The sequence below is a fragment of the Gobio gobio genome, assembly GCF_949357685.1.
Source record: "Gobio gobio genome assembly, chromosome: 4".
Lineage (NCBI taxonomy): Eukaryota > Metazoa > Chordata > Actinopteri > Cypriniformes > Gobionidae > Gobio > Gobio gobio.
Genome location: NC_137100.1, coordinates 2,587,803 through 2,600,302, shown reverse-complemented (window position 1 = coordinate 2,600,302; position 12,500 = coordinate 2,587,803). Strand labels below are relative to the sequence as shown.

Below are 12,500 nucleotides of genomic sequence, written 5' to 3'. Positions count from 1 at the left end.
GCTCAATGGACTCCTGTCTGACGTGAGTCCCGCCCACCTGTCTGTCTGTGTTTGGCTGGATTGGGATGCTATGATGTTATTTCCTGCCCTGCTCGGTTACATCAGCAGAAAAGTCATTTCAGAAGGATTTGCATTTTATTTTTTAGATTCAAATGCATTTTTTTTTAAGGAAATAACATTATCTATTCTTTATTTTTTATGTATAATATTTATATTTGATTTGATCTTGGTTCATTTGGGAGGAACCATCGGAGTTTAGTTAGATAAATCAACAATATTTGTTCATTTACATGCTTTGAGAGTTTCAAAAATAAAAAAATAAACATATTATGCATGATAGAAGCTGATAAATGGTTATCTTACACTTGCCACATATCAAACCATTTCAAGATTGTTAAATCATTTGTGTTGTGTAAATGTTAATTGTTTTTATTTCCATCTTTGGCCAAATCCAGTCCTCAACATACATCAATGGAGACGGCGATCCACCGCCAGTCAGCGAGAAGGAGCTGGAGGTATTGCATACGTTTACTATTAATTCACCTCTGCTTGTAAAGGGTGTGAACCTACACTGGTCTCACGGTTCGATTACGATTATCATGGCATTGATTCGGTTCAATTCGATACCACGATGCACTGCATCCTCATGTATATAGGGATGAAACGGTATGGAAATTTCACATCACGATTATAGTGACTAGGGATGCACCGGTTGACCGGTCAAAAACCAGAACTGTTTTTTTTGGGGGGGTTTTTTGCCGATTTTTCCGGAAGTGCACCTGCGTGCACATACGCCTATATCACAATCATTCGCGAACATGTCACTTGTGTGTTACAAACGGAAACTGGAGAACTGAGGGAAGAGACGAGATGCTGAAGGGAATGAAGAGCCGCTTTCCTGCGCGAGCTGAAGTTGAGCGTGCTGGAGTTGCGCGAGCTGGAGTGGCGCGAGCTGGAGTGGCGCGAGCGTGCTGGAGTGGCGCGAGCGTGCTGGAGTGGCGCGAGCGTGCTGGAGTTGCGCGAGTGCTGGAGTTGCGCGAGTGCTGGAGTTGCGCGAGTGCTGGAGTTGCGCGAGTGCTGGAGTTGCGCGAGTGCTGGAGTTGCGCGAGTGCTGGAGTTGCGCGAGTGCTGGAGTTGCGCGAGCGTGCTGGAGTGGCGCGAGCGTGCTGGAGTGGCGCTGGAGTGGCGCGAGCGTGCTGGAGTGGCGCGAGCGTGCTGGAGTTGCGCGAGTGCTGGAGTTGCGCGAGTGCTGGAGTTGCGCGAGTGCTGGAGTTGCGCGAGTGCTGGAGTTGCGCGAGTGCTGGAGTTGCGCGAGTGCTGGAGTTGCGCGAGTGCTGGAGTTGCGCGAGTGCTGGAGTTGCGCGAGTGCTGGAGTTGCGCGAGTGCTGGAGTTGCGCGAGTGCTGGAGTTGCGCGAGTGCTGGAGTTGCGCGAGTGCTGGAGTTGCGCGAGTGCTGGAGTTGCGCGAGTGCTGGAGTTGCGCGAGTGCTGGAGTTGCGCGAGTGCTGGAGTTGCGCGAGTGCTGGAGTTGCGCGAGTGCTGGAGTTGCGCGAGTGCTGGAGTTGCGCGAGTGCTGGAGTTGCGCGAGTGCTGGAGTTGCGCGAGTGCTGGAGTTGCGCGAGTGCTGGAGTTGCGCGAGTGCTGGAGTTGCGCGAGTGCTGGAGTTGCGCGAGTGCTGGAGTTGCGCGAGTGCTGGAGTTGCGCGAGTGCTGGAGTTGCGCGAGTGCTGGAGTTGCGCGAGTGCTGGAGTTGCGCGAGTGCTGGAGTTGCGCGAGCTTACCTCTCCGCACATGCACATGCACATGCACATGCACATGCACATGCACATGCACATGCACATGCACATGCACATGCACATGCACATGCACATGCACATGCACATGCACATGCACATGCACATGCACATGCACAAGCACAGAGAGTGAGCGTTTGTTCAGCTCAGCTTCTCACGTGTTGGATCGGATGAGAACGAAACAGACTAACTTGTGACAAAGCCGAAATACTTCTTTTTGTAGCCTAAAGAAGAACATGCATGCACTTTAGAAATGAAATACGATCAGTTCTGTAGCCTATAGGATGATCATTTTTATTTGGTAACACTTTAGAATAATGGTCATTAGATAACATTAGTTAACTACATTAGTAACATTAACTAATAATGAACTGCACTTATAAAGCGTTTATTAATCTTTGTTAATGTTAATTTCAACATTTACTAATGCATTATTAAAATCTTGTTAACATTAGTTAATGCACTAACATGAACAAACCATGAACAGCTGGATTTATATTAACTAACGTTAACAAAGATGAACAAATACAGTAACAAATGTACTGCTCATGGTTAGTTCATGTTAGTTAATACATTAACTAATGTTAACTAATGACCATTATTCTAAAGTGTTACCTTTTATTTTACCTTAAAATTACATTGACTTAATTTGATTTAAAAAGCACCTGTTGTAGCATCTTAGTTTTTTTCGTTGCACTAAACATTATATGATTTAACATTTTGGAACAATAATATACTTTGGTTTTATTTAATTTCACTGGTAAAGACTTATTTTCTTTACACTGAATTTAAAAACAAATGCTGATTTAAGTAACATCTTTGTTTGGATTGCAGAATATGCAGTTGTTGCCTTTAATTTCACCTTTCAGCCTTTTAATTTCCAATTCAATTTCCTTTTTCATTAGCCAAAAGCCAATTGAGCCTGTTAAATACCAAATAAACATCTTGTTCATCTATACTTTCATTCTTTTATTGTGTAAAAAAACAAAAACTGAAATCGGTATCGGAATCGGCCATGTAAAATCATGATCGGTGCATCACTAATAGTGACCCAAATTATAATGGTTATCAATATTATCACGGTTTTCTTCAAACGAGATGAAAGTGTTCAAAAAGAGCAGATGCACACACTTAAAACATTTCAACAAGTTTTATATTTGAAAATCAACAAATAACAAATAACTAAAGCAGCGCTATGCACTTTTTTTTAAGCTAGATTCTATTCTGTTGGATCTCCTTCCTTATAATGGCCGTCGTCAATAGCAACGCATAACGCATAAATACTAATAATAATTTGGTGTAAATATAATATCTAATTATCTCTGTAAATATATTCTCAAGCAATATTCTCATCAGTGATCTATCAGCTATGACGCATTTAAATCTAGCATATTTTGTGTATGAGCCCAAACAGTATCCTAGTGAAATAATGCATATCCATATTTTCATTCATATTTTAAATATGAATGAATACCTGACACCTAGATGAACACTTTACAGCTGGTTCTGTGACTGTAAGTTGTTCTCTTCAAATGCTATAGAAGTTAGAAACGTGTATACCAATCTTGTGTGTACAGTGATCAGTCACGCCACATTAAAGAGCGTCAAAACCAGTGTTCATTTTGACAGCAAATTTTGATTTAGTTTTAGTCCTAGTCTTTTGACTTAAATGCCATTTAGTTTTAGTCATATTTTAGTCGCCTGAATTGTTTTTAGTTTTAGTCTAGTTTTAGTTGACTAAAATCTAATGAGTTTAGTTAAATTGTAATACATTAAGCATTTAAGTATTACATAACCGACTGTCACTTGAACTGACATTTTGACATCATTTTGTTTTTGACATTAAAAATACACGAAAGAGCTCAATTCACTTTTTTTTTTTAAACATCTATATAGTTTTTATAACTTTGTATTTCTGTTTTAGTCAGTAGGCCATATCAGGTTAAGCTAAAGCTTCAAATAAGTTTGTTTATTTTTTTAATTTCAGTTAACATTTATTTAATTTCAAGTAATGAAGATTTTTTTTAATGGTTTTAGTGAACTGTTGTAACCCTGATACTTTATTGAATATGTGTCAAATACTGGTCTTTCCTCCTGACTATGAATTAAATGGGAATGTAATTAAATTCAGTTTATTGTGTAAGCAAAAACGAATATATAATGCGTGACTTTTAATGATAAACAAGCTGGAAATACACCAGGACTCTTATTTTGAAATGTCTGCGCCTCTATTGCAGTGGCAGGAGCTCATTCAAGTTCAGATGAGGAGATAAAATATGTCTAAAACATATTACTATATAAACATCGTAAAGTAAACATTGTCATTATTCATCAGTTAGTTCATAAACACTGGCCTGGCATAAATGTGTGTTATTGATTGATTGAGCCGCTCTGGAGCTGGATTGGGGATGTTTGTGTGTTTTCCAGCGGTTAGATCAGTTCAGATCAAATATGCGCATCTGTTAAACCAGATATATCATTTCTGACCCCATCTCTTCCCTAATCGACCCTCCCTAACATTTTCATCTCGTTTTTATTTGTTGACGAAAATGACAGTAGGTTTTCGTTATAGTTTTTGTCATCCAACACTAGTTTTTATTTAGTTATCGTCTTGTTCTCGTCAGTGAAAAAAGGTCGTTGACGAAAATTATGACACAAATTATTCGTCAACGAAATTAACTCTGGTCAAAACGGCATTTATCGTTTAAATTTCGTGATAAAAGGGACTGAATACTTCATATGTTCGTGTGGGAGCTCGGATTGAAGTGTGTTCCGCGCTTAAAGGGTTAGTTCACCCAAAAATGAAAATTCCGTCATTAATTCCTCACCCTCATGTGGTTGGACACCCGTCAGACCTCCGTTCATCTTCAGACACAAATGAAGATATTTTAGTTGAAAGCAGAGAAAGGCTTCAGATAGGCCTCCATTGGCATTCAGTAGGGATGTGACGGTGAGGAAATTTTCCCACCGGTTAATTGATGTGTGACAACACCGGTAATACCGGTATCACCGGCGGAGGCTTTTAAATCACTAATTCTATCTAACCGAAAGTAACATGCACACGACCGCTCTGAACTGAAAACGCGCCAGTGTTGCGTATTCACCCACGTGAATGACAGCTCGTCTGTAAATGCGCGCTCTGTGAGGCCATGGGTGCGTCTCAATCAGTTCCCTAGTTCAGTAGTCAGGGCACTGATCAAGCATTGATCAGTCTATGATTGAGATGCACGCCATGAATGAATAACAGTTCGTCCCTAAAGCCTCGTTTATACTCGAAGCGCCCGCACGAGCGCGAGGGTGCGCGCGGCAAAAATAAATGCGCGCAGTCAGCGTAGCGGAGGCTCGCACTGCGGAGCTAGGCGAAAGTAAACAATGCGGACTCTGTGCGGCCGTGCACATTTAACTTTCGGTTTTGAATTAGCGCCAATTCGGCTGCGGGTTGCTTGAATTGTGGGTTCATTAGTCTATTATTTTTAATGATAAAAACACAACAACAAAAGAAATGACAAACTCCCTTAAATAGGCGCTTTTACGTTTCGCTTTGAAACCAAATCTTCCGCGATCATCTCAGTCAGCTCCTCACTCTTAAATCTGATGAATGACTCCTGCCGCTGCCGAGACTCACGGTCGGATCCTGCTTTATTAAGCAGATACGTTCAGTTTTTATTTGTATTGTCTGTTCTCTAACTGAACTTAATTATTTTATTACTATAAAAAAATCAAAAAGACGGTGGGCGGTGCCACGGTGGGCAAGTGATGTAACCGGTGTTGAGTCTGGACACCGGTAACACCGGCAACACCGACTATCGTAGCAAGCCTAGCATTCAGTACATTTACACTCACAAGACCCATAAAAGGCACTTAAAACGTTGTTACAAAGTCCATCTCACCACAGTGGCTCTACAATAATTTTACGATGCGACGACAATAGTTTTTGTGCGCAAAAAAAATCAAAATAACGCCTTTATCCAACTTGTTCTTGTCTTCCGTGTGTGTCTCCACGACGCATGCGCGAGAATATGACGCAGATCCGGCGTTCGGACACATGACCCAGAAGAGATTTGTTTACAAGCAGAGGAAGACGTGCGTGTCTAAGCTGTTTAATTCTACATTGATCGTGCTTTAGGTCTCGGCGTAGTTCTCAAAATGGGACTAAAGTGTGTATTTCATGGATTCCCGAACGGCGGATCTGCGTCATATTCTCGCGCATGCGTCGTGGAGACACACACGGAAGACAAGAAGAGGTTGAATAAAGGCGTTATTTTGATTTTTTTTGCGCACAAAAACTATTGTCGTCGCTTCGTAAGATTATTGTAGAGTCACTGTGGTGAGATGGACTTTGTAACGACGTTTTTAGTGCCTTTTATGGGTCTTGTGAGTGTAAATGTACTGAATGCCAATGGAGGCCTATCTGAAGCCTTTCTCAGCATCAGCTTTACACTAAACTATCTTCATTTGTGTCTGAAGATGAACGGAGGTCTGACGGGTGTCCAACCACATGAGGCTCAGTCATTAATGACACAATTTACATTTTTGGGTGAACTAACCCTTTAAAACAAGCCGACTGTTAAAGATGGCATTCGGAAACCGTTCGGTACACACGTGCACTGAACCGAAAGCCCTGTACAAAAGCGGTTCGGTACAAATACGTGTACCGTTACACCTCTAGTAATTAGTGAATCTCTCAGTATGTGCGTTATTGCAGTGCTGGCGTTCTCACATGATCTCCTGCTTCACCTTCACAAACAAGGGCTGACGACAGAACAAGCCTTCGTTTATTATAAAAGCTGCTTTTATTTGATCAATAAATACAGTAAAAATTTGAAATAATCCTCCAGTGTAGATCAGCTGTTTTCTATGTGAATATATAGTAAAGTGTCATTTATTCCTGTGATCAAATCATCATTACTCCAGTCTTCAGTGTCACATGATCCTTCAGAAATCACTCTCATATGAGGATCTGATGCTCAACACACATTTCTCATTATTGTCAATGTTAAAAATGAATAGATTGACGAATAGAAAGCTCAAAAGAACAGCATTCATTTGAAATTAGGGCTGTCAAAAGATTAATCACGATTAATCGCATCCAAAATAAACGTCTGTGTTTACATAATATATGTGTGTGTACTCTGTTAATTATTATTTATATATAAATACACACACAAGCATGTATATATCTAAGAAATATTTGCATGTATATACTGTATATACATCTAATTTATATAAATATAAATGTTTTATATATAAAAATATTTTTTCTTAATTATATACATGCTTGTGTGTGTATTTATATATAAATAATAATTAACAGAGTACACACACATATATTATGTAAACACAAACTTTTATTTTGGATGCGATTAATCGCGATTAATCTTTTGACAGCCCTAATTGAAATAGAAATGTTTTGTAATATTATTAGTTAGGGCCAGGGCTCTGAACCGGTTCAAGGAACGAAAACGAAAACCGTTTAAGCCTATCCAAGTACTAGCAACTATCGCACACTTTTCTAGTCTTTGAGGTAGCCAATACAGGACAGGTCAATGTTTTCCAAATGGACTGTTGATGCTTCGTATTAAATAGTATACATTTTGTTGTAGTTTTACAATGTTATATTGCATTAAAGGGGTGGTAAACCACGATTTCACTATTCTAACTTTAGCTAGCGTGTAATGTTGCTGCTTGAGCATAAACAACATCTGCAAAGTTACAACGTTCAAAGTTTAAAGCAAAGGGAGATATTTGCTTTTAAAGAAATCAGTTTCTAAGAACTACAGCAAACGGCCAGTAGGCGACTACACACATTCCTCCAGGGTTTGTGACATCACCAGGCCCAATATTTACATAAACCCCTCCTCTGAGAATATTAAATAAGGGGGGGGTGAGGCCATTTTGTATCTCGGCGCTGTTGTGGTATAGTTAGGCTGGAGTGTTGTTGCCGCAATGCCGAGGAAACGCTGTTATTTTCATCCGGATTGCAGGTCTGGGGTACTTGCTCTGTTCAGCCTTCATAGGGACGGGGGTGCGTTGCAGAGCGTTTAACATACAGCATGTTATATGCACGTGTGTTTGAGTCAGCGGGGAATCAGGCGCGCGCAGGGCTCCCTGCAGAGGAGATCTAACATCTAAGCACATCTAACAGAGGAAAACATCCACCGTCTTCGCGATTTCAATGCCAGATTTGCACAACGTCAGCTGCGTGAAAAAAACACTGCCGGTGCGTGGATGCACGACGCGCGCGCTGCACATTTCATGGAGGACAACACAAACTTCCACAAACTTCGCGAGTTCAATACAGGATTTGCACAACGGCTTGACCTGAAAGCTGGATTTAAAAACAGAAGCTGTTTACGGGCCACAACCTGTAAGTCTGATTTATTTTTCATCGATGTGTTTTCCTGTAATAGGTTAATTGTACGTTGTAGCAAGGAAGTAAACAGATGACAACACTGTTCTGCAAACCAGTCTGTTAAATGCTCATTCATACTTAACGATATCCGACGAACACCTAACGTTACAAACACTAACGTTAAAATCTCAACAGCGAACCTGGCATTAGTGTAAATAATTCTTTGATTAGAGCTTTTATGTATTGTTTATCTACAGGCATGCTAAACATGGTTCTGTGTGTGATTTGGCTAACTTACTAAAGCCAGTGCTTAGTGTTTGTTTTGGGTTAGTTCTTGCGACAGATATTTGGCTATAATCGTTCTAAAAATACAAAAGTTAAAGTGCCATTCAGTAGCGATCACTATAGATCCGCAGTCTTTACTCTCGAGGACTGAACAGGTTCTGCTCGATCATCTTCACTCAAATGTTCTGGGTCTGATTCGGGCTCATATGGTTTTATTGACGGCGTTGTTTCTAATACTGAACAGCCTCCGGTAAGGGGCGTGACGTTTCCGACGTGCACTGCGGTTAGCGAATCACAACACACTGGGCCAGCGAACCAATCTGAGCCCACTGCGTATTTTTGAGGGACTGGCTTCATACAACCCGGAAAGCATCAGACCGTTTTACAAGGAGGGACAGAGCAGTGTAGAATAAAGGTCAAATATATGACAAATAAGACGAAGCATGAACACATGTTACAGTGCACCCCACAAACACAGCCAAGCCTTCAAAAGAATGTGTTTTACCACCCCTTTAAATGATCGCGCTTTATTAGCCGACTGAATTTGATTATGTGATTGCGCAGTGTTTGCTTTGAAATGATTTTTTTTTTTTATTCATGTAATTTTTAGGGCTGTCAAAAGATTAATCGCATCCAAAATAAAAGTTTGTGTTTACATAATATATGTGTGTGTACTGTTAATTATTATTTATATATAAATACACACACAAGCATTTATATATTTAAGAAAAAATTTATTTTTATATATAAAACATTTATATTTATATATATATATATATTATAGATTATATAAATGTATATACATGCAAATATTTCTTAAATATATACATGAATGTGTGTGTATTTATATATAAATAATAATTAACAGAGTACACACACATATATTATGTAAACACAAACTTTTATTTTGGATGCGATTAATTGCGATTAATCTTTTGACAGCCCTAATAATTTTTAAAACAAGTCGTGTTGGAAAAAAAAGTTATGTACAAAGAATGTTATCACTCTTCTGAAAAGAATTCGGCATAAGCCACTTTCGATTGTCTAACGGTCCATTAAAACAGGTCAATATTTTTCCAGCTGTTTATGCTTTGTAATAATGCAGGTATTTATGTTGTGGTTTTAAAAATGTTATGAAATAAATGTTCAAGTGTAAATATCACGTGTTACCTTATTTTTCAGTTAAAGTCTTTATTTATACATATTTGTATATAGTGTAGGCTAAATTAAAATAACGTTATTAACCGGTATTTTTTCGGAACAGTAATGTTTAATGTGCAACGCAAAAACGGAAACGCTAAAATATCGATTCTGCTCGGAGTGAACCCTGGTTAGGGCTGCAACTAACGATTATTTTGGTAATCGATTAGTTTGTCGATTATTTTTCCGATTAATCGGATAAAAAGCCACTTTTTTTGCTGACAAAACACACTATTCCACATCCTGCCCTATGCTGTCCTTCAAAAAAACGTGTCAGCTGAGGGCTATGAACACACACATAGTGAATATACCTTACAGAAATTAACCATGGTTTTACGACAGACAATATTATTATTGTTATCAAAAATAAATAACAGGGTTATTGTAGTTATTCAATTTTCAATAAAAATTTGTTTTGAAGCGTAAACTGACAATGGGCAAAGAGGCGGGATGTGGGCGGAGCTGATGTGACGACTAACAGACAGCAGACAAACGGCAATCCACCTGTCACTCAAAGTGGCCACGCCCTTAATTATGCAGAGCTTTAAGGCTTTATATAATGTAAACGAATGAGTTATAAATAAATTCACCCCCTCACAGTCGTCATGAAGGGCAACATTAGCCGTACAGACCAAACCCACTCTTTGTCCCAGACTGTAAACATGTGTTCTTCTGCTGTAAAGTTGGCCATTTTAACATGAGCTCAATGAGCTTCTGCTCCTTCTGGAGTCTGCCTCTAGTGGCCAGTCCATGAACTGCAGTTTAACTCACTTCAGTATCGGCTTCAGGAGAAACTGCAGGAGGGGCCGCTTGATCTATAGTTTAACTCTGATATTTGTGTGGTTATACAAACGGTAAACAATTCAGACTGACGCTGACTGGACAGGATTTACCACGAGTTTTCAAAATCGTGATAAATCACACAATTAATTAAATTTGAAACGATATTTCTAACGTCAGTACATTTTATCGTGGTTTATCGTGAAACCTGTAATCGTTCCATCCCTATGGTGGACGGTATGATATGACACACACCCTGTGTGTGTGTGTGTGTGTGTGTGTGTGTGTGTGTGTCTTAGCACTAATTATAAGTCACTTTTGATCATTCATCCTCTCTCTCTCTCTCTCTCTCTCTCTCTCTCTCTCTCTCTCTCTCTCTCTCTCTCTCTCTCTCTCTCTCTCTCTCTCTCTCTCTCTCTCTCTCTCTCTCTCTCTCTCTCTCTCTCTCTCTCTCTCTCTCTCTCTCTCTCTCTCTCTCTCTCTCTCTCTCTCTCTCTCTCTCTCTCTCTCTCTCTCTCTCTCTCTCTCTCTCTCTCTCTCTCTCTCTCTCTCTCTCTCTCTCTCTCTCTCTCTCTCTCAGACTCGTAACCAAGAGCTGTCCGCCGCCCTGGACTCCAGCGCCCTGACGAACTCCCAGCTCTCGTCTAAACTCGAGACACTGGTGAGAGTGTGTGTGTGTGTGTGCATGATTCATGGCTGATCGTCCTCTGATACCTGAGGAGACATTCACACTGGATGCATTCTTGCCATTGTCACGTATTATTAAACGCACATATGATTAGCATTTATTCAGACTCTCTCTATCACACACACACACACACACACACACACACAAACACACACACACACACACACGTTTGTTTTTGTGAAATGTGAGGACATTCCATAGGCGTAATGGTTTTTATACCGTACAAACCGTATTTTCTATCCCCTTACACTGCCCCTAAACCTACCCATCACACACACACACACACACACACACACACACACACACACACACACACACACACACACACACACACACACACACACACACACACACACACACACACACACACACACACACACACACACACACACACACACACTGCCCCTGCCCCTAAACCTACCCATCACACACACACACACACACACACACACACACTGTCCCTAAACCTAGCCCTCACAGGAGACTGTGCAATTCACTTTCTGTGAAAAAAACCTCATTCTGTGATTTATAAGCACTTTGAAAAGTGAGGACATGGGGAACGTCCTCATATTTCACCCTCTTTTTGTAATACCCATGTCATTATACACATTTGTGTCCTGATATTTCACTCTCTCAGACACGTTTTGATACTCGCATATAAGCGGTCATGCTATATTGTGAATGTACTTTAGTTCATGTTCTAGCACAGCCTTGAGTGCCGTGTTGTTCTGTGTTTTCAGACGAAGCAGTCTCAGGAGCTTTCTGATCAACTACAGAAGGTCAGCGGCCAGCAGTGTTGTTATATTTCTCATTCGTTTGTTAATGTGCGACGACTCTTATTGTGTTTTGTCTTCTCCTCAGGAGCGTAAAGCGTTCGAGCAGAAGTTCAGTAAGGAGCAGGGGGCGATGCGTGAGCAGCTACAGGTGAACAGATGTTATGCTGTACTGTAGTCATGTCTGATTCGCTGATCAATAAAACCACTCTAAGACTATATGATGCAGTATTTGGCCATGTTTTCTTCAATCTGGTCTTATATCTTTGGTACTTTAGCTGGTTTTGTGGCACAAATGCAATCTACATAAAATATTTTCAAAGCTGAAAACCCCTGTTAATGTCAGTGCTGTTATACAAACGTGAAGTTGTGTGAGTTTAATGGTGTGTTTCCTCATTCAGGTTCACATTCAGACCATCGGCATCCTGGTGTCTGAAAAATCAGAGCTACAGACGGCCCTGTCCTACACACAGCAGGCAGCACGACAGAAGACAGGTGTGTGTGTGTGAGAATGGTGTGTGAGAGTGGTGTGTGTGAGAGTGGTGTGTGTGAGAGTGGTGTGTGTGAGAGTGGTGTGTGAGAGTGGTGTGTGTGAGAGTGGTGTGTGAGAGTGGTGTGTGAGAGTGGTGTG

General features: G+C 40.5%; 1 protein-coding gene across 8 annotated transcripts in view; it reads left to right on the top strand.

Annotated features, from left to right (window-relative positions):
- Positions 1–12,500, top strand: part of golga2 (golgin A2) — a 60,530-nt gene that overhangs the window by 11,757 nt on the left and 36,273 nt on the right. For all 8 annotated transcript variants that reach the window (XM_079815411.1, XM_079815410.1, XM_079815407.1 and 5 more), the window contains 6 exons: positions 1–22; positions 456–515; positions 10,989–11,069; positions 11,837–11,875; positions 11,958–12,020; positions 12,271–12,364. The exon at positions 1–22 is cut by the window's left edge and continues 42 nt beyond it. In XM_079815411.1, the coding sequence (XP_079671537.1) occupies positions 1–22; positions 456–515; positions 10,989–11,069; positions 11,837–11,875; positions 11,958–12,020; positions 12,271–12,364 (359 nt within the window). The remainder of the gene's footprint in view (positions 23–455; positions 516–10,988; positions 11,070–11,836; positions 11,876–11,957; positions 12,021–12,270; positions 12,365–12,500) is intronic.